The 23357-nt window shown below is 42.5% G+C and overlaps 1 protein-coding gene across 13 annotated transcripts in view; it reads left to right on the top strand.

Annotated features, from left to right (window-relative positions):
* ATRNL1 (attractin like 1) overlaps positions 1 to 23357 on the top strand; it is a 535879-nt gene that overhangs the window by 420271 nt on the left and 92251 nt on the right. For 6 of the 13 annotated variants that reach the window (XR_004951254.1, XM_036222140.1, XM_036222143.1 and 3 more), the window contains exon 28: positions 112 to 222. The exons of 4 other annotated variants lie outside the window; for them this stretch is intronic. Coding sequence is in view for 6 of the 9 variants with exons in the window: in XM_036222140.1 (XP_036078033.1) it covers positions 112 to 222 (111 nt within the window). In the remaining 3 variants the exon portion in view is untranslated. Of the gene's footprint in view, positions 1 to 111; positions 223 to 4723; positions 7451 to 23357 lie in introns of those variants that run through there. 3 more of the 13 variants (XR_004951255.1, XR_004951256.1, XM_036222146.1) reach the window with 3 other exon arrangements.

Consider the following 23357-nt stretch of genomic DNA (forward strand, 5'->3'; position numbering starts at 1 on the left):
AATCACTTCCCATCTAGCTCCAACTGCCTACTTGCCAGGATTATTTGTGTCTGTGGTCACAGAACATGGTCGGCCATCTGGTTTCTCGCAATCTGCCACTTTGTTCTGTGGGGGAACCTTGGCTACACTGTGTCACTAAGTTCTTTTGGCTGTTGCCTCACACGAGTGATGCTAAACAATGGGAAATCCAGTGGAACATCACAGCGGCTTATCACATTCATTGTAAGTTATCCATTCATTTACTCAACAAATACTTCGTGAGCACCTATTGCATGCCAGACACTGGGGGCCACATATTGTAAGGATTTTTATTTGGAATCTAAGAAAATCATCATAGAAGCAGAGAGTAGAATGGTGGTTTCCAGGGATGGGGAGGTGGGGAAAATGGGAAGGCGATGGTCAAAGGGACAAAGTTGCAGCTATGTCGGATGAATAAGTCTAGAGACCTGATAGTCCATGTGATGACTGTAGTTATAAGACTGTACCGGATACTGGAAATTTGCTAAGGGAGTAGATTTAAGGTATTTTCGTCAGCATACAAAAATGATAACTGTGTATGGAGATGATAATTCTCTTGACTAGTATTCATTTCACTATGTATATATAAAATCATCATGTTGTACAATGTATATGTAATTTTAGTTTTAAAAATTAAATATTTCGATTCCAGATATTTCTGGTTGTAATGCCAATTCCTTTTCATCTATATCATGTGCCCTCACTGTGAGGAGTAGAGGGAGGAAAATGAGTAACTCTGATGGATAATATACCTCTCACCACTTTTATCGACAGTTAGAAGAGAATCATGTCTGAAGTTGCACATGGGTTATAGCAGGTATTTCCTGGACCTTGTTTTCCTGTTACATCAAAAAGAAACTCTTTCCTTTACCTAACTTTTCCTTTTTCTACTGAACTGATGGATAATTTGTAAGGAAATTGATTTTCTAAACATAAATCCCAGGCCAGATTGGAAATAAAGAGTTTTTAGTCCATTTTTAGCTACTCTGTGTTACCGTCCCGCCCCGTCAGAATCCCCATGCGGCCACCTGCATGTCCACTTGTACAGATGTGGTCCTAGAGCCAACAGAGCACAGAGGGCCTCCAAAGACGTCCTTTTTAAAGCCAAGAAGTTAAGCTCCACCTCCTGGTCTAATTTAGATAACCAAGAACATAAAGTTTTTCTTTGGCTCTTTGAGTTGGGGAACAAATATGATTATCCTAGACTATTTTATTTTTAATTTTGGGGGAAAATCATGAAATGATTTGCGAGGTAATAATACGTATGATTTAGATTCCTACCTTGGATTTCATGAAGCTAAATTATCTGAGGACTTTGTTTGTTTTGGCTTGTTTGGGTTATTTTAATGGCTGCCATCATTCATACCAGAATTCTGGAGGCAGGTAATTCTGGAAATGTGCTCCTCAAGATTTTCTTCTGTCCTGGTTATATATGTGAGCTGTACCTGAAGGGTCATCCTTTTGTAAAAATTTATATTCTGTTTATTATATTCAGTTTATTTAGCCAATATTTATTGAGCGCTAAATATAAAATATAGGGCTTGGGCAAAAATGAATGAGACACAACATTCGACCTTAAAGTTATTTATAATCTAATAAAAACAGATATGTACATGGATGATAGAAGGCTATGAACAAAAAGTGAGCCACCTGTGTATACCTGCTGATAAACACCTGAGCGTGACTATGTTGGGGACACTTTGCTAATTAATCTTACTTTCCCTTCTACCTTTTCTGTTTAGGAACATAAATCCTTCTCTATACAAGAGGGAAAAGAAAAAAAAAGAATAACTGCCAAGATGTTTCACGAGCCGAGTTAGCATTTAGCATTAAATGTCTAAGCTAGGTTACCCATAAATAATGTTTTGTTTGTTTATCTGTTTTGTTTTGCCTTTGCTTTTTGCGAGGTATTTAGCCTGAATAATGGGCTTCTTCCAAAAGTACAAAATTTTAGTGTGTGGCTTTGATTTTATGTTGTATTGTTCTCTTTTTTAATGTACAGTTACACAAACTTGACGTTATCATGGCTCCAACAGAAAATTCTAGCTGTCATTCACTAGTGATTTATCATCAGGGAGAGACTGTTTTACAACAAAATTCCAAAACCAAACTTTTCCTCCATTATACAGTACCGATTCTCCACTCCTGCCCCCTTTAGCTGCTCCATTAGTCTGTGCAAATTGCCTTTCATTTTATTGCTTTCCAGGGCTTCTAAGTGCTTGTTTAGAAACACATTTTTTTAAGTCCAGGCTAAAGTCCAAGATTTATTTGATTCATTTTTTTTATAATCAGCCAGTTCTTAACTCATTAGTTTCAGTTTCCGTGAATAAGAACCACACACAGGAAGCTACGCAAACATTATGGGACAGGTGGCTGTTTGGTCCATGAAGCCACACCGTACGCAAGTCTGGGCTGTTGCGCTCCTAACCTCGTTTAGAGTTAAGCAACGATTGAAGCTTATTTGCCTCAGGATTTTATAAATGATTTGGCATCGTATTGATGGATAAATGCCCTGTTTTTCTATTTTTTTAATACTCCTATTATAACTGTTTTATTCTGCATTACATTTTCTTTCATATCTGACAGGCAGCAAGTCAATATAATGCAGCTCCATTTTAGTTAAAGAAACTGTGGTCAAGGTGACTTTTTATATCCCCTTCTGGTCCCAAGATTATGGCCAGAGTGACATCGAGGTCACCAAGAATAATTTGGAGGTTGCCAGGGACTCGTTTGAAAGTATTTTCAAGTCTGACCGAGAACTCTGACATTTAGAAACAAATAAGAAGATATGAATATTTAAAGTCGTGGTTTTTTTTTTTTAAAAAAAGAAACTTGTCAAAAAAAAAAGTTATTTTCTAGAATCTATGTGTTTGCTATGCCCTCCCTAAGAATTCTTTATATTTCTAATATTTTATAGCCAGTGATATTATATTTCTTTCCACCCACCTAAATTGTTCTTTCCTCGCACTTCCGAGAGCCTCCTAATGGGAAAACCCAGTCCTTTGCTTGCTTGACTCAATCAACTATAGCTGTTGTCACCCTGCTGGTTATGCCGCCATTAAGTCATCCAAAACATACAAGCACCACCCTGTGCCCGACACTGTGCTCGTCATTGGTAAGACAAGGTGAACAGCCATGCTTACTGTCTACACGGTGCTTACTGTCCAGTGAAGAATTCACAGAAAACAGGCAATTACAGAAAGCAGAACTCTCTTTCCTTTTAATTACATGGCTTCGTTCAATCCAGATTTCATCTGCCTTCCCAACCTTCTCCATCATGATACCTTCTGCTGGATCCTCTTCCCTGATTAAATATTGCCATTCCTCACGCTTCCTTCCCCAGCCCTCTTTCAACTCTACATGTTCCCTGTAGGTGACCTCAAATACTCATCATTCTTCAACCACCTTCAGTACACCTGGGATGCGCATTCTCTTGATCTGCCAGCAGCTTGCTAGAAATCTCCACCTGACGGTCCTTTAGCACCTCAAACTCGGCATGTTCAAAATCGAACTCATTAGCTTAAATGCCTGTTCTTTAGAACTTTGTTTCCTCTTCTGCTTATGCTCCTTTTCTTAGTTACTAACATTACTGCCTACCTGGAATATACTGACTACTGTTTTCTGTGAGGACCGAGTACTTTTTCGACCAGGTCTGCATCGCTGGTTCTCAATAAATTTAGCTGTTTAAAATATGTGTTGAGTGAATTAAGAGGTTTTCTTGGTGCTTCCGTCTCCCTCACCACTAACAGCATTTGTTTAAGAGAGTCTTCAGTCCTGAGAATTATACCCTTGTCCTTACCTTCACAACATCCTACTTAATTCAAGCCGTTTCCTTTATACTTTCTAAGAGACTGTTTTTTCTTTTCTTGTGTCCGTGTGTCTCTCCACGCCACCCCACATCCATGCACTTTACATGCCAGATTCACTTTTATTCCATAAACTATCTAGTACAGGTGTAGTTGCTTGAGACCTGCAGAGTCTATCATGCTCTCTCCCCGACCAAGACACCGGCCCTCACCACTGAACACTAAATGCCTCATCTCCTGAGCAGCTTTCTTTCTCCCTCTTCCTTGCATTTGTAAGGTAGAATTCTATTTCCAGGAAATATATAAAATCTTAGTATCTGCTGAAAGTGAGGGACAGGGCTGGGTGTGGGTGAGGAGGAGGCAGTGAGGTTGGTTACTAGGAGATAAAACCAGAAGAGGCTCAGACACCATTGCTGCAGCCCCAAACCCACACGTGGAAACGGCCTCTAGAACCCAGCCCAGTTCGAGGCTGCTCTCTCGTTATCATTTCTGTAAGTCCCTTTTCAAGCAAAGGTAAGGCACAGCTCTTCCTCTGACCCTTGCTCTGTGGTTTTTAACACTTGTAGAAAGTGCATAAATTGTCAGAACATGGTATTCATTTTCCTTTTTATCGTTTCATTCTGTCACACATAAGTCAATGTCATCTTCACGCCCATCAGATTCACTCCAGTTCCGATTAGTAGGTTTTTGTTTCAATGGCGTGTATCGATCAGCTCCTCCAGCTGTATGCATCTCCACCGTCCACTGCGGTTATTTCAGAGGCCTCATTATCCGCGTTCCCTACAACGATGACGCTTCCTTCACCAGGAGCCAGAAACGAGATAGAACCATTTGGGGAAAATCAGTAAGCACTTTCTACAATACAGGTTAATGCCTTGGATTTTGTGGGTTACCGACAGGCCTCTGAGAGTTCATATTCATCTTTTCCGATGAAGGCGGATAGACGTGAGCTCTGTCACATCCGGGTGCTGCAGTCTGTCGGGGGCAAACCCAGCAGCTCTTCGCGGCCTCCAGACCTCCAGATCCTTATCTGACCAGCAGTCCTGTCGTGGTGGAGTGTGCGCTCTGCAGTTAGACTCGTCTGGCGCTATCATGTAATAATTTTGTCACCTTTGTCTCTCCTCTCTGTGCCCCAGTTTCCTCATTTTCTAAGGGAAGGGTACTTCATAGGTTGTCATAAATATTAAACATGTTTATACATGTAATATGCTTAGAAAAGTATGTAGCATATAGTATACTTTGTGTGTGTGTGCGTGTGTGTGTATTTGGCATTATTAATATGCTATAGCTGTGCTTAAAATCTTCTCTCCCCTCCCCACCCCTAGACCCCTGCCCAACCATGGTTTCTCATAACCTAAAAGATACTTAAAATTTTAAATCCTTAACCTACAAATGGCCCAGAAGTTCCTTCGAGATCTGTTCACACTCTGTCTTTCCTGCCGTATCTCCCATCTTTTTCCTGCTTCTGACCCCTGCGTTTTAACCATGTCGAGCTGCATAGCGGGCTCCCTCACCTCATGCACCCTAATAAACACTTGTCCTTTAAGACCCAGTTCTCAAGGCAAATACTGTCGTCTCTGGGAGGGTCCATGGCCCTCGTGGTTAGTCCTTGACCAGTGTAAGGTCTCATGGCCCGTGTCCTGTTGGATCGCGACCCTTTGTTTGTTCGGTGTCTCTCACTGTGACTGCTGTGCCCGTGAGCTCCGCGTCTGGCACACAAACAGTGCTCAGGAAGTTTGCTGAGTGAATGAGTGCTGTAAAGAGCAATTAGCATCTACACACTTGGGTTGTTAACTTTTATTGATTTAGCTTTTGGTCATTTTTTTGTTGTTGTTACACATCTCGAAGCTTTTTGCAAGTTGAATGAACATGAATATACACATATGATTTAAAAAAAAAAAGCTAATTCCTTGGAGAGCTGTTTCCTGGGAAAACGAGAGGTGGTCATGTTAGTCATTATTTTCAGAAATGTTAGTCACTGCATTTTCAGAAATGGGTCAACAACCAAAGTAGTGTCCCATTTGTTTCCATGTCTCTTCGTCTCTGAATTTCTCTCGAGTTGCTGGACATTGGCACCTTGGATTCAAGTATCATACGTCAAAGCGAGCATCTTCACCCAGACTCATCTGTGAAGGCTGAGCACCATGGCTGCCCTGGTCTCGTGCTCCGTGATCGGATATGCTCAGAGTCAGAGCTCCAGAAGTGACGTCCATGCCTCCAAGGGACCCGCCCCCCGCAGCAGGGGCTGAAAATCGAAGCGCATGACTCCAACTCAGTGCATCATCAAAGGTGTAAACAAACCCGGGAGGCAAAAGCCAAGTATTGCAGCACGGGCTCCAAATTACAGAGGCTACTCAGCCCAGCAAGCCGTTTCAGGGTAGAAAAGTCATGATGTTGGCTTATACCCTGGGACTGTAAAATTTTAAACATGCATGATTAGTACCTAAAATTAATGTGTTATGTAAGCACACACATACCAGTTGGGCAAAGAATGCTGGCAGGGCCTCACGCTGTCTCAGATTGTGTTCCCCACATTTTCCCGCATCTGTCTGGGGCCCTCTGAGGTCAGAGGCAGGCACTGGTAGATGTTAGCGCTGATGATTAGCTAAAGGAATGACCGCATCGTGAACGTACTGCCGTGTGCGGTGTGGATTTCACTTTTCTTATGGACAAAAGAATTCTGACGACATCCTAACAGCTGTCCCAAACTGCCGCCTAGGACAGCTATTCAGTCAGAGAAGGACGAGAGCGCCCTTGTCAACAGAATGGCTCCCACGCGTCCCACGCTGGCATAGGTGAGAGATGACATCAGAGCAGAGACAGTTGTCCAATACCGACGCAGGGCAACGGCCCTGGATTCAGTGAGCAACCAGGTGGCCACACATGAGAACTCAGGCTGGCCTTACACAGCGGTCACAGTGAAATCACGGTCAAAGAATGTTCCCATGGGAAGGCAGTGCCGCCGGGGCTGATCCTGGCTCCGCACCCAGGACAAGTGGGCCACGGAGAACCGAAGCCGCCCAGACGGAGCGGAGGGCGGCAAGACATCGACGCGGGCCCTGAGCCACGTGGGATGGAGCGGATGCTTCGAGACACACCGGGCCCGGCGCGCAGCTCGGGGCGGCAGACTGCGTGCAGCCGCCAGGGCTGCGTGGGGAGGCGCCGTGGAGAACGGAAACCCTGGCGAGAAAGCGAGCGTCTTCGTGGCTTGTCAGTTATTCCGCTCTAAAGGACATTTCGGTCTCCATGAAAGGTTTTCATAGACGTGTAGCGACAGTGACAGCATTGACTCTCACTCTGACACAGAGCACAGAGCACGGTGGCAGCTATGCACCTGCTTTTTTTGTTGTTTTCTGATTTCTTAGGGTTCTATTAATGTTTTACATTTCTGTATTCTTTGGGAAAGCTCAGCTGATAGTCATATTTACCTCCCTAAGTTTTGTTCCTATTTCGCCAGTTTTTTTATGGGGGGAATTATTTGCTAATCTGACCTTCACAATAGTCTGTTAAATGGCTGTTGCGTTTCACCACAATCTGGTCGGTCAAACAGTGAAATATATGTGCGCTTATCAGCCTGTGTAAGACACATTTAAGAGTGATCAAGTAAAGTTAAGAGTGCTACTGAATTCCTGTTTTAAAAATGCGATGTCGCATTATTAGCTCTCTCAAAATGCCGAATGTTATTAGAAACCTCAAGATGTATATATATTGACAGCATTTTCAGGAGAGAGGACCTTGGTTGAAAGATAAAGAGTTCTAACCTCTGCAGATGGGCATTGTTTTATAGCATCCTTTTCTTTAGGGAGACTGTCCCTCCATAAATATCACATGTGGACCAGAAGCAATAGGTGATGATTTATAATCTGTTTTGAGCACAAGAGTGATGTGCCACATAGCACTTGAGGGGGGGGGAAATGCAAGAGATGATCAGAACTACAGCAAGATGGTTCTTTATCCCTATCAATGTTCCTCACTCTAGGAAAAAGAGGTGAAAAAAAGGCCAGAGTTGAGGGCGTTGGAGGTGTCCGGAAGCGGACTGGCGGAGCAGAGCGTGAGGGAAAGAACAGCTCCGTTCTGGGTGGGGTTTTAACAGGCAACGGCACAGAGACAGATCATTGCCCGCGAGACACACAAGTGGATAGAGAGGTACCTTAGGGAGGTTCACGCTGTGTTATATGATCAACGTTTTGCTGATTTCCACTTTTACTGTCTCTTCTTCAGGAGAGTCCAGTAGACTTCCTTTTCTAAAATATTTTTCAGAAAATTTCAGAAATAAAGTACTGAGTATTTGCAACAAGAACCCAGCAGCGCAGTTCTGCCTGGCGAATGTCACACCTTTCCCCTCCTGAGCAACCATATTCTTTTAAGCCAAAAAGAGAGAGAGAGTGGACATCCTTTCCCAAGACCCTATATCTTCTGCCACCGAGGAATGTCACTTCAGTAGTTGAGGTGCCATGGGATTTTTTTTCTTTTATTTTCTGGTTGTAGAAACTCCCTAAGAGTTAAAGCGGGGAAAAAAAAAACTCAACACTAGATGGCCCTAGAAGACATCCTCTTAACAGTTCAACCTGTTGTCAGGTTACCCTGGGAATAGTTCCTCAGGCATTTACCAACGGTGATGCCGCCTTAGCTCCTCTTCCCGTACTTTACATGACCCCTGTTTCATCATTTTAGTTGTGCGATGGGAATTCGTCTTGGTCTATGCCATGTGAAACGCTTAATATAGGGACTGACCCTATTCTAGAGCAAAGAGAAGTGTTAGCTACTTTTATCGGTAGATCTGCAACAAGATAATTCTTAGTTAATGCAAAATTCTCCTGCCCTAATGCTGCCGAAGCCTGCAGCTCTGGCTGCATATGGGCAGTGCCTGGTGCATTGTAGGTTCTCAATAAATGTTTGATATGTGGATATACAAGTAAACAAACCAAAGTATGTGTGTTTGTTTGTTTGTTTGTTTTAACAAAAACTAATTCGTCAGGCCGAATGACCTAAGAATAAGTAGAGTTGTAACCAGAACAGATTCTTGTTTGTTCCTTATGTTGTTAGAAGTGGTCGAGGTAAGATTTGAGACGTCTCTTTATTAGGAATTCAGCAAGACCAACCTTCTCATTATGTGGAGCAGCACACTGAGTAATAAGAAATCTGGCATGGCTACAGTATCTTGCACATAGGCTATGCTCAATAAACATTTATTGAATGACTGCCTTGTTACTAAGACTTTGCAGCAATAAGCTTTAGAGGTTTTAGTCTGACCATCTGCTTGAGTGGGATGAATTGTGATGATGATAGTTCAGATTGGGTTTGTGTTCACAAATTCCTAAAATTCAAGTGAGATAGATACGGACCCTCTGTCAGAAAATACTGCACTATCTAGAAACCTATTGCTTTTCAAATAAAAGGCACAGAGCAGAGGTAGGGCTATTTTACACTGATTGTTTTAAGTAGAACCAGGAGCTCTTGCAGACATTGAAGAAGCTACCACAATTGAACTTTTCCCCCTAGGAACCTCGACCAAAGCTTCTGGTCATTTTTCATGGAATACTAGGTGCCTTTGGCCAGTCATCCTAAGATGGGTTCTGGACAGATCTTCCAGTGTCAGCTGATTTCTGTCTATCGGTTCTCAGTGCCTGGGTGACTTTTCTCTAATTCATAAGAAAATATACAGATGGAAAACTGCAAAACACAGTTCAGGATCCGCCTTCATATTCCACGGCTGTGAGCTAATGCTCAGTTCATACACTGCCCTGTCCGTTGTACCCTTCTCTCCTCCCGCATTCCTTCACAGATTTCCCATGTGCATATTTTGGAAGAAATATCAAGAAAAGCCATTTTCTCGAATAAGAGTTCCCGCCTTCCCTTTGTTCACCAAGAAACACACTCAGATTGGTTTGGTTGTTTTCCTTCTCTTGCTGTGGTTCAGCAGCCGCTGGGAGGTTTCCCTAAGTGTCTGCAACTGGGAGAGAGAGAGAGTACGAGAGACAAAGGATGCTGGCATCTGAATGTCTCCCTCCCTTGCACCTCCTCCTTTTCCATGTCCCTTCAGCCTCTCAGTCTTACGTCTTTCATATTCACAATGATGTTCAGAACTGTTAGAGGAGAGAGGACTCAGATCTAGACTTTTCGTCAACAGATTTGTCACTATTCTTTAATAAATAGGAATAAGGATCTCATGAATGCCAGTGGATGGGCATGATGAAGCCCAGAGCCCACATGATCTCCTAAGAAAATTCCTCCAGTAGCAAAGGACAGTGAGGTGAGAATGGAGTGGGCAGTGGAGAGCAAGCTTGTTGAAAAGGTATGGAAACGAGCCACGACGGGCCCAGAAGTTGGCGTTTCCATGCTCATATCTTGTATCCGCCATCATAACACAGCGACTTTGTGTCCTCAAGACTCTTAAGTCTCAGAGTTTTGTCATTTATAAAGTTTCAATAGTAAATACTCCTCTAACCACCCCCACAAAGTGGCATAAGTGTCAAGCGAGATTTTTTTTACAAGTGAGATTTTAAAGAATTTCATCAACTGTTAGGTGCTTTAAAAAAAAAAAAAAGTCCATAGAAATTGTTATCAGTGAAGAAGACACTTTAAAATCACTATGGCTACCTGCTGTTAACTTAAGTCATTAAGCGACTTTAAAACCAACAACGAGAAAAATATTATGATTCAGTTCCCTGACAAATAGTAATTTCATCTTATTCATATCGTCTTCTGAGGTGATCTCAGAAAATATAGAGCTATTTTCAGGGATTAATAGGTCCTAACTTCCCTTTTATGAGGTAAATAAAGGGGGGAAAGCTAAGGTCACAAAAATTTTGAGGGCATGTGGTTGCTAGAATTGGAGAAATTAGTTTATATTTCTGTTTTTAAAAATGTTCAGGTTCTGTGGAAACAGGGCATGGTGCTTTTTAAAATAAACTGCAGCCTGGGTCAGAGTTGTTTGGGGGGGTGGTCAGGGAAAACTAGGCAAAACTAGAGGATTTTCTCATCGGTTGATGTTAATGGCCCTGCGAGCCTCATCTGGGTAAGGAGCTGCCAGTCACCTCTTGCCACCACCAAGCCCTTGAGAAGATCGTCACCTATCACCAGGAGTCGGAGGACAGTGCTGAGCAGGGGATGGAAATCCTCTGGAGGTTCCGTCTCCTTTTCCTCATGACAGGACATTCTTTTTGGTCTTGTCTCGTTCTTGCAAACATCATAGAATCTGGATTCTGAGCCTTGGACTGTGAAAGGCCATGTGTCTTGCTGTCTCTTATAGCATCTCCTACCTTCTAGAAGCTACTGTGGAGATGGGGACGGAGCCAGGCATCAGAGTCATGACAGGCCTAGGGTCAAGGCCTGACTCTTTTACTTGTACAGGAAAGGGAAACATGAGGCACTCAAAAAGCGTCGGTTATTATAACGTACGTATCACTTCTGCACCCACGACTGACTTTACCCACCCTCTGATTCCTCTCACTGGTGGTGCTTGCTTCGTATCCACCCCCTGATGCGTCACCTCTGCCTCTCATCTGACCACTGACCCCTGGCTGCCCTGCCCCAGTGCTGGCAATAACACGAATTATAGTTTCAATGTACAAAGATCTATGGTTGAGAGATGCAGTTAAGTAGCAAGGTAATTCCCTTCTAAATGGAAAATGACCATCACAAGTATTTTCATGTCACAGTATTTCATTTTAGTGATTTTTTTTTTAAAAAAAAATTATTTCAGGAGAAGAAAAGGAAATTGAAATAGCAAACTAAGAATTTATGGTGTTCAATTTTAATAAGCAGGCAAGTTACATGTATCTTTAATTAAGGAAGAAAAAGGGGCTAAATAATAATATAGTTGCCATTTATTGAATGCTTACCCTGTACCCACAATATACCATGTACATTAAAGGAGTTACTTAGTTTACTCACTGCAAAAAATCGTTATGAGTTATTGGCACTATTATTATTCCCTTTTTACAACTGAAAAGACTTGGGCCTAAAAATATGAGTCTCGCCACCTAAAATTACATGATCTGTAAATGGTAGAGTCAGGATTCACACTCAGGTCTGCTCTTCACACCCGAGTGTGCTGAATCTAGAACCTGCCTACAAAATTTTCTTCAGGGTCTTTGTCCCACCAGAGCCACATATAGGCCCCAGGGCTGTTCCATTGTAAATTACAAGATTTAGGCTGAGTTCTAAGAATAAGTTACAGTTTAGTAAAAATGGATGGTAAGTCAAACGGACCATTTAACAATGGCTAACCAAATAACAATAGCTAACATTTATTAAACACTTTTGCTAAGATACCGTGCCAGGCAATATCTTAAATCCTTTAAAAGTATCAACTTATTTCGTCCTCACAACAACCCGATGAAGTAGATGTTATGATTATTGCCATTTTATAAACGAGGACACTGAGCATAGAGTTAAGAAACGTGCTCTAGTCAACACAGGAGATCGCAGAGTTAAAAATCGAGTCTAGGCAGCATCGTATCAGAGGCTAAACGTGTATACCAACTGCCTACTTAATTTTACTCCCGTATTTAATTTCTTCGAATTCTTATACACAGGGTTTTGTCTGTTAAAGCTGTAGTCGGACGATCTGTCTCGTCCGCAGTAGTGACCTGCCCTTCAGCACTTGTGTTTAATATCCGGACGATTCTCGGTGGGGGTGCCGGGGAGCAAATGTGCCTCATGGCTGATTCTCTGTGGCCGGGGCCCGCCCGACTGCTGGAGCGCTCCGCTCGTGCACCATCGTGGACTTGCCTGTAAATGACCCTTGCTTCCATCTAGAGTTAAGTCGCTTGCTGTCCCCAGGCTCTCAGGCGCCAGCTGTCTGTTTCATCCTTCCATTCCCCCACGTTTCCGGTCCGCTCCGAGAACTCGCTCCCCCCAGCAGGCCTGATACTTGAGCGTATCTTGCTGCCGTCCACTAGAAACTGCACGACATTCCTTCCTTACCATTTGTACCGTGTTTCAGATTCCATATTTTAAACCTTCCCGTCCCTGGAGCAATATTATTTTTGATTCTCTAGCGTTGGGATTATACCTATATCTTTCCCGAACTTTTTGAAACCCACTGTCCTAAGTGCTAGTTTACTCATCTGAATCCGTAACACTCAGTTCCCCTCCTTTTGTGACCCAACTGCCTACTCTTCTCTTGCCCCCCAGACTCTCCCCCTTTGCATTAGAAACTCACAGTGTCATTAGGCAAACTCCTACGCTTCCAGCCTCTTCAGCCCGTGGGAATGTTCCCTTCACCTCTTTTGCTCTGATTGAAACCCAAGGAGCCAACTCCCCCCGCGTTTCTCTCAGGCGGTGGTTCCCTTAGCGCTTACGCCGATAGACCTGCGAGCAGGGGGTGTGCTCGTCCAGCTCCTCTGCCATCATTGCTTCCACGTGCTTGATTGTTGTTTATCCTCTCCTCTGACTCCTCCCCTCTGTACCTCCAGCTCACTAACTCTGTCAGCTTCTGCTTCAACAGTGCTTTGGTCTCCATTGGGACCTACAGTCTCTGGATCCTAGTACTTTTTCAGAGGTGATCACCTCCCTCACGGTCTTAGTTTTCTCCTCACTCTACTTTCTGTTTCCTTGTGTACACCCCGAACTACCGCCCCTCTCTCTCACACCCGTCCGCTCCCACACTTACTCTAACCTTGGTTAAATCCAGCTGACCCAGTTCACTGTCTGCTCCAGTCTTACACGCAAGCAGCAAAATTAAGGCTAGAAAAACAAACAAACGAACAAACAAAACCTGTGCTTTAACTTTATACGCACAACTTGGACACATCCTACATTTCCCGAGTCCATGCATTGGTTTTCTAACTGGCCCTTGAGCACACCATTCCCAGTCCTGCCTGAGGAACTTCACTTTCAATGCTGCTCCTCCTAGGCCTCTGACCTTCACATGGCTTCAGCCCTTCACTCCGCTCAGGTCATGCTTAAAGCCCGCCTCCTCCTGGTAGCCTTCCCTGATCGCCCTCTCTAACACAGCACTCCTCACCACTCACGGCGCCGCTTCACATGCTCTGATAAACTGCTGACCACTTAGTCTTTGTGATTAGGTCACATATTTATTTGTTTCTTAATCACTCTTTTCCCTTCTATGATAGGAAAGATCTTATCTGTCTGGTTCACTGCTTTATGTCTAGTGCTTCAAACAGTCCTACTCAAAGTATGTGCTCAAAAAAAGGCATTTACAGGATGAATGGATTGCATTTGTCCAGCATTATAAATTCTAAAAGAGTATGGTCATGCCTTTGGTAGTTCATCATCACATTCTTGTTCAGTTCTCTGCAGGTCAGAACCAGTCTAGAATATCTACTGCTTTATTCTTTTAGCCTAAGAAATGAAACCATCAACTACTAAGGTATTAAGTTAAGTAATATGATTAGTTCCTACTCGCTTTGAACAGAATGAACTTGCCAGCAGACATGTAGCCAGTGTTAGGTTCGGACTCTATATTAGGAAAGCATCATCATTGTTTTTTTTTTTTCTCTAATTGGATGGCCGCGCTGTAGTGCTATAGTTTTGTTACCTCATACCTCAAAGGGTTTAGTTCGTAGCAGTTGTTTTTATAACTAAATATGACTTAGTCATGATCTGGGTTCAACAAATTGTGTCATCTTGCTAATACGTGGAGCCGTATTGGTGTTTAGCACAGTGTCCAGTAACTGCTTTTTAGTTCCAATACTCCCTCCACCCAAGGGAATGCTCAATAAATAATAAGTGCTCACTGAATAATAGTTGCTGTTATTAGAGAAAGGCCACACAAATTTGCAGTTTACCGGAAGAGAACATGACTGAGCAGGCAAACAGAAGTAACCGGTATCTTCTCTGCCATTCCTTTGGACTTTTTATAAAACCTCAGCAGTATTAATTATCTCATCTTCCACTGCGCTGGCATGCAAAATAAGGACGACCTCTTTCCCAGGAAGCTTCATGACCTAACGGAAAATAAGATGCATTGAGTCATTCGGAAAAAAAGTCAGCGTGAAGGATAAGCCGCGCTTACTCAGTTCTTTAGACTATTGACCTAGCCGTGGAGTTAGCACAGAGATCAGAATTCTTGACTATTTTTTGAGGAGAAAAATTGACCATCACGGTGGCTAGCCAAAGCAGGAAAATTAAAGAGGAAAGCCACGGTTCAGAAGAGCCAGCATTCTTACGGAAAGATTAGTGATGGTGATAATCCAGCAGCTTCATAAAACCCCGTGAGAAACAAAAGTGCACACGTCTAAAAACCTTATTTGTGCCATAACATATTGTCTGTGAGTCTGGGCAAAGTCACTCTCTTAGCTTGTTGACAAGGGTTTTTTTTTTTTTTTTTTTTTTTCAATTAGAATTACGAATACGCGGTAGGGCTGGGATGTGCTGCCCAGATGCCCCTTCAGGGCTGAGCCTCATTTGCACAGGTCACAGCCGAGTCGCTCTCCAGGAATTGCCCTCTGCTTAAAGAAGCTGCCTCACCCAGCGTTATGCCACCTGTTTGGTGACAGCCGGCATCCATGGGGATGTTCAAGGGCTTGGCCTCTTGCCTCGATTTGGTACAACTCCAAAAGGACCACCCCGCTCAGGCAGAGGCCTCTGTTACAACCACATCACAGACTGACTTCTCCCTCTGCCCATCTCTGCCTCCATCACCCCACACAGATGTCGTTCCTGAGGGCACTTCTCAATAAACCTCCTTCTTGGAGTCTCAGAATCTGTTTCCTAGGAAACCTGACGTAAAACGTATACTATGTCTATAGTCTAAGACTATTTCCAGTTTTATGAATGTCATGAATTTTATGATGATCGCAAAACTCCCATAAGTAAGTGAATTTCCCCATTGACATTTGGCATGCTATTTGATATGTGGCTTATTTCTCAAACGAAAGTAGTTTGAACGACCCCCAAATAGAAGAAACGTCCTGAGGGATTGGTATTCGTCACAGTATTATACTCCGTGATCATTTCCAAAACAGCAGTGAAGGATGGCAGTCCATCAGTCCTCTCCGGCCATTCCGTTAGGGGTCAGACTGTGGCCGGGGACCAGGGTCGCCGTAACAATTACCATGAACTTGGTGGCGTTAAACAGCAGAGATTTACCTTCTCACACTTCTGGAGGCTTTTGGCAGCGTGCGTTCCTTCAGGAGGCCCGAGGGAGGATTCGCTCCACACGCCTCTCGCAGCTTCCGGTAGCTGCCACCCAGCGCTGGCATTTCTTGGCTTGTAGTTCCACAGTCCAGTCTCCACCTCTGTCTCCATCCACGCAGAGTTCTCTTCTTTACGTCACCTCTGTTGGACATCTCCTCTTACGGACACCAGATCTACCCCTAATCAAGTATGACTTGGTCTTAAGTAATTACTTCTGCAAAGGCCCTGTTTCCAAACAGTCGCCGTCTGGGTGGGCATGAAGTTTCGGGGGTCACTGTTTAACCCACTGTGGAGACCAAGCGAGGAAATGACGAGATTTGTGTCCTTGTCAGTGCCTTTATTTGTTCTAGGCATCTTTTAATGAAGCTGCCGCCTCTTTAAAGAAACCAGGCCAGCCAGATGTGTGCAGCGGGCCACACCCGTTGGCAGAAGGCTCCTCGAAGGCTCGATCAATTCAGCAACCAGTAGGACCAAGAGGGAGTTGGTCCTACTAATGAGTAAGACCAGGGGAAGGACGGATCATTACACAGTCTGACCGTTAATTTTTAGTCATACTGAAAAAAGAGCTTTGGGGAGAAAACAGATTTGGAGAGACATTTTTAATCCCTTTTACATACTTTACTTTCTGAAGCAAGTTCTGAGGAAGGAGTTGAGTTAACACAATCAAACTGTTTGAGGAAAAGGCCAAAAGGAATGCGATGTATTCGGCTTGGTCACATAAGGAGTCCCGTGTCTCAGGGCAACAGGCCTGCTCTGCGGATTCCAGACAGCCTGGGAGTGACCTGGATGACCCCCTGGGGACCCCATGGTCCTGCAACAGCGTCCTCTGCCTGCTCTCCCCCTCAGTCCCCTTAATTATAAAATTAAGGAAATTTTCATCTAGCAAATAACTGTGAGCGTGCTAGTGAACACAGAGGCTTCATGGTAACAGAGCTGTGTAACAGCACATGTAGGAGCATTTCCTAAGCACGTTCACCTATAAGATCGCTTTCTCTTCACTGTATAAGCAGAAAGTTTTCCGTAGAATATTTACCTTTTTTAAAATGGCTTTTTACCCTGAACCTTCCACCACTTGTATCCATCACCTTGGAGCTCGGTTGCAACTTTGACGCACAGGCTGGAATACTAGTCCCATACTTCGGAAGCAAGTCTGAGAGAACGGAAGGACCCAGGAGGGAAAGACAAGAAAATGTCAGGGCATATAAACCTCCCTACTGCCCTACCGTGAATCACTAAAACAAAGCGGAAGGGAACTAGAAGGTGGAAACAGATAAAACAGCTCCTATTCAACTGGTTCTGAGTAACGAAAATTGCATTTGCAAGTGATTTGACCTAACATAAAAATTTAAACACCTACTTCTTGCCAGGTACGGTGTTAAATGCCTCATCCATATATTATCTTTTATAGTCTTCAGAGTAACTTGCAAGGTTGGTATTATAAACTCTATTTTCCGTATGAAGAAGCTGAGATCTGGAAAAGCTAAATAATTTGCCCGAGACCTCATAAGATGTGAACCCAAGTCTGTATCACATACCGGAAAGTCATTTGGGCCTGATGAAGTATATATAGATTTTATAATAAAATTACTCCCAAACACCATTTTCAAAATTCTTGAAATTTTGGAGGCTATTCTGGCCACAAGCTTCAAGAGACATAGGAGTACCGTTACAGGCTGTCAGGAAGATGTCTGTGGTCCATGGAACTGGCGAAGCAGAAATCAGGCAGTGCTTGAAGCTGATAGGTCACAGCGCACCAATAGCGGCAGGAAAGAAGATACTGGGGAGTCACTGAGAAGATACTGGGGAGTCACTGAGAAGATACTGGGGAGTCACTGAGAAGATACTGGGGAGTCACTGCGATCTTTGCATCGTTGATGGAATTTACAGAAAAAACAAAAAACGACCGTGTTACCCACTGGCAGCCGCATGTCTTTAGGTTGCTTTTGTGTAGAGACGAGCAAAAAGCAAGCTGGCCTTGGTGACTTCTTAGAAAAAAAAGAAAGAAATAAAGAATAAAGGAATCCCTAGGACTATAGCTATAATATGCATATTCAAATATACATTTGCCCCTCTGTTTATCTTCCGCATACTGTGAAAACTGATCATCACAATGGTGATCATGTGACATCAAGACAGTGTTAAATTATGTTTAGTATATTATAATCTGGGAGAGAAATAAAGAAATGGATATTGAAGAGATCTCACATTAATTTTAAGAATCCTAAAAATAGGAAAGGCTTAGTCCTTATAGGGTTAATCGGCTTTCTGGGAAAACTCTATTATCCAGAATGACCCAATCTCTAAAATATCCAGGTAGGTTTTCTGCATAGTAATTTCTTACGTGTGTTTGCAACACGTCAAATAAGCATTTCATTCAGCGTTTTGTCCATGCTTTTGTTACTTAGAATAGGCTGCGATTGGTATAATTATCATAGCAGAAAGTCATTTGTTATGCTGGATCTATTAACATTTGATTCCTCATTAAGAATATTGCCATATCTGCACTTTTATTCTTTCTGCTGACAGTTACTTTTCATAGCGCTTCTTGATTTAGTTTTATGATTGAAGTTTCAGAAATAAATGTTTTAATTTAATGTTCACTTGTCATAACAGCTTTAACCTATAGTGTAACAAAAGAGCACTGTGAGCCCCTGATAGAGAAAGGTTTGCTGGTGTCCTTTTGAGATGCTTTGCTCTGTGTCTTGATGAAGGGATGATGTGCACTTGTCGAGCTCCACCTGAGCATCTGAGCATCCTTTTCTCAGCAGGTGGTGATAATCCCAGTTATGACCAGGAGGAGTGCAAAGAGGCTGATGAGAGACCTGGATTTCATATTCCTCTATGGCCTCTTCTATCTCTGTCTACTGAGCACTTCCTAGGCTCCATCCGCAATGAACTTCTGGCAATTTTCCAAAAAGCCATTGCACGCCCTCCTTCACACCTCTGCATTCACGTGCTTCCTTCTGCCAGAAATCTCCTCCCTTCCTCTTTCTCCTAATAAACTCCTAGTCATCCTCTGCAAGGTAAAGTCCTTCCCCAGCAGAAGTGCTGGCACTTTCTCGGCCTCCCTCCGCTCCCACCCCCACAGCTCTGTGATCACGGGTGGCTCTAATTTAGTCACAGTTGTAATCAGCTAGATTGCCCTGAAGGAAGCTCTACCAGGGCAGGCACTGCAGCCCTGTACCCAGCAGGAGGCCTGGCACACTTACCTTTTAATTGACTCCATCTATCAGCCGCATTGCAGAGATCACAGTTTGCATAAATGCGATTTGGAGTGGACCAGCATGGGGAGTAAATACCAAGATCTTGATTTTTCTACCTTTTTCTACTTGTGTGTATCTCTCTGCTATACCTTGAGCTTCGGTTTATACCTGTCTGCCCCCAAATTTAGAGATTTACTTTGTGCATAATTTGGAAAGGAAGAAACAAATACCCCTTTACCCACGAATTATCATCGGAACAAACAGTCTTAGGTGCCAGGGAAAGTTTATTCATAGTGTTTACAGTCAGTCAGACTCTCTGATAAAAGCAGAGAACAAAAGTGGGGGAAACAGTCCGATACCTGGTGGCCATGCTGATGTGACATGTGGGGAGTTTGGCATTGAGATCACATTTCCCCCACCCCGTTAGCCATCAATAAACTTCTCTCCTAGAAGCTGAATTTCTTAACTAATACACTTTAATCCTTTAAGAGAGATTTTAAAAATACAGCCCATGCCCTCGATTAGTTTATTTTTCAAGTTGAACATGTTCTTCAAGGTAGAACAAAATATAGTTCTAAGGCCAAGTGGAAACTGGGCGAAATGGCATGACGACAATAGCTGCTTTTTACCAAGTACTGAGTGCCATACTTTATGCATATAGATATATACTGTGTATAATTATGTTAACTCCTTTGATCCACCTAACAATAGGAAGGTGTTGTTAGTAGACAGACAAAAGAGGAACTTGAGGTTAAGTGAATTGACGACAAGACTAGGTGAGAGCAGGGCCTTGAACAAGGCAGCGGCTGCTAAAGGTCACTCTCTTAGTCCTGGAGTGGCCTAGGATGACCTGGGATGACTTCTTGCAGGTGCTGAGTTTTCAGCCCAATCTTGCAGAAATGGTGGATGATGGCGAGCAGTCCTGGTGGATGGAATGGCCTAAACGACAGCACAGGACAGGGTTTAAGCAAGACGGAAGGTCAACTGATTTGGCAGGCACATTTGTCTCTCACACTTAGCAGTACTTTTTGAGGTCACGAAAGTGGCCCCATTTTTTAAATTAATATATGGGGTACGTATAGTGGTTAAGTTTCTCTTTACACTGTGCTATCGAGAAAGGGTTGTTAAAAATCTAATTACAGCAATTATTTAATAGATAATCCATTTCATGTTTTGGAAAAAGTACTACCAGGAATCAACTTTTACAGATAATCTGTTCATAGTCACCCCCTATTAACATTCACGTTTATTGGCCAGCTCAGGGCAAAGCATGATTATATGTCTCAAAAAAATAATAATATTCTCATTTTTCTGGGACCTGAATATCTGTGAAAAAATAGGTAGCAAAAGTACAGCTATCACAATCCAGCTCCCCCAAGTCAATGCCACATAATTAAAATTACAGCAAAAACAATGAAGCTAGATATCATACCATAGGTCTTGTGTGTGTGTGTGTGTGTGTGTGTGTGTGTGTGTGTGTGTGTGTGGTGAGAGAATTAGAACAGGACTGAACACGGAGACATTTCAACAGAGGAAAACATTCGAAACGATATGAAAATTAAGTTTACAATTGGAATACCTTTTGAACCTCAGAAGCAGCATATTGATTCTGTGAATATTATGTTTTATTCTTTAACTTATTCCCACTTGTAATACTTTATTCTCTTTGAATTCGCTTCTAATGCAGTTTAACCATGGTTTTGCGAGCGTCCACCAGTTAATTTTGTTTTATTAATATGAATTCTTTCAGCAAGTAAAGTCAGTTAATGTATTTTTTCCTTTACCATTTTATGAAAACCAAATAGTAAATAAGAGAAGAATATGATTTTTATTTTTGTCTCTTCCCAAGTCTAAACGAAAATCAGAGAATCTGTTTCTGAGATCTGGAATCTTGATTTTTGTTGATCCGATGGAATCAACACACTTGATTAGCTGTGAGCCAAGCCATCAGGCTGACTGAATTCCATGCTTACTAGATTAATCCTGTTTTACTAATGTGACTAAAAACTAAATTTCATATCAATATAAACATTCATTAGACTGCGAATACCATGTCACACAAGCTGTTGAAAAAGACTCCTTTGTTTATAGATGGGTTTTGATAAGAATAGCCTGAAAAGTGTTTTAGTAGGGAATGTTAGTGATTAATGGGCAGTTGTTTGCATTTTTAATATTTCACTCGTATATCAGATTAGTATTTGTACATACTGTCAGACTTTATTCTGTCCTTGTCAAAACACTTATTACTGCTGACAGGTATAACACATCCACATTAATCCTTAATTCCTTGATTCAATCTTCTAATTGCTCTTTTGGCATGCGATGGTGGTCATTGAGTCTTATGTGATGTATTCATCATATGGTATAATAATGTGCCTTAAAAATTAGATGTGTCATTGAAAGTAACTGGGCAGGAGAAAAATTACTAAGGATTAGAAATTTTGAATTTCACTGTACTTAAACAACATGTTGGATATTGTTATGTCACACATTCTGGAGGTCGTCCATCAATCATAGTCACAGAATGTTAAAGGGATCCTAAAAATCGCCCAGCCTACTTTTCCCAGTTGGGGAAATTGACTTAGTAGTATAGCCAGGATCACACAGTTTGATAGTGGCAGAACTGGTCCTAGAACTCAAGTGTTCTGACCCCTGGCCAGGTATGTGCATATATTTATAACTGGTATCTTAAGTTGGTTCCTACTATTAATAGTCAAGCTGAGAGAATGAGAGACTCTTTGGGCTTCTTAAGCTATATTTTTTAGTGGCATCATATAGTGGTTAAGAGCCAAGCTACTAGAATCATACAGATCTAAGTTCCAGTCCTGGATCCACCACCCCACTAGCTGTGTTACCCTGAGAATATTATCTGACGTCTCTGAATTTCAACTTCTTTTGTATAAAAAAAGAAAATAATGCATGTAAAATGCTTAGCACAGTACTTGGTACCTGGTACCTGAATAAATGTTAGCAAATATTTTTCAGTGTTTTATTGTCCCTTTAATATCCATAATTGGGATAAAACTGAAGCACGCCTCCCAGCTGTCTTACCATGTGACAATTTTATTTATTCTTTCATTCATTCACTCACTTACCATGTGCAAAATGTACTCTAGTAGATGCTGTAGGTGAGGCAAAGAAGAATTCAACATGATACCTTCTCTGGAGGAGTAGGATCTAAAAGCGATGTATAACGAATACATCGAAACCTGTAGTCAAAGACTGGGAGATGTAAATCCACAAAAGGTGTCACAGGAGCCATGTTCAGGCATTTCAAAGAGAGGAAGTGAGCATAGGGTCAATAGAGATGGATGAGAAACTGGACCTGCCCTCAGCTTGTTCCAGTGGGAAGGCAGGACATTTACCCAGGTGCCATTCAAGGTAGAACGTGAAGAGGGCCAATTAAAAGACAACAGAGGAAGAAACTAAATCTTCAGACCAGGAAAACCTGGTTGAGTTGGCTTTGAGGGTACATAATTTTAGGAAAGTCAGAAAGCTGTAGGAAGAATCTGTTAGACAGGAGGAATGTTATGAGTGAAGAAGGCACATACTGTGGAAACCCCGGGCACGGCTTTTAAACCATGAGCACTAACATTGACTAAAACATAGAACTCGTGCAGAATCAAAAACACAGTTTGCTGAGCGGGTAGACGAAATGACATTTTGGACTCTTTATCTCTCACACAGATCACAGAGTGGCAGCCCTCAGATCATCGCGGCCCATAGATTTGTCCTTTCAGCAGCAAAAATTTTGAGATTTGGTGTCTTTAAAGGAAACTCGTACTTTCCAGTTCACTGTAGTGCCCGTCTGTTTTTGTTGTGTTATTCTAGAAGTTAAGACAGTCAGTCTCCTTACCTTTTATAGGCAGTTACGTAGTGGTTAGGCATGCAAGCTCAGAAGGTCGACTGCTTCGTTCCACATCCTGGTTTTCTCACCTATTAGGTCTGCAAACTTAATTAAGTTCCTTAAATATTTGAGTTCCAGTGTCATCATTTGTAAAATGGGAATAGTCTCTACCACATGGGATAGGATAAAACCCATGTCAGCACATAGCATAGCACAAGGCATATTGTAAGCACTTAATAAGTGTTAGGTATTATTTTTACCCACCTGGGCCTTAAAGGAATTTGAGTCCACAGGCCCTACTTTGGAACCACTAAAAGGTTTTGAGACAGGAAATAACGTATTTTATCTTTTGAGTCCTAACGAATTGCACTAAAC

The sequence above is a fragment of the Rousettus aegyptiacus genome, unplaced genomic scaffold (assembly GCF_014176215.1).
Source record: "Rousettus aegyptiacus isolate mRouAeg1 unplaced genomic scaffold, mRouAeg1.p scaffold_m13_p_6, whole genome shotgun sequence".
Taxonomy (NCBI): domain Eukaryota; kingdom Metazoa; phylum Chordata; class Mammalia; order Chiroptera; family Pteropodidae; genus Rousettus; species Rousettus aegyptiacus.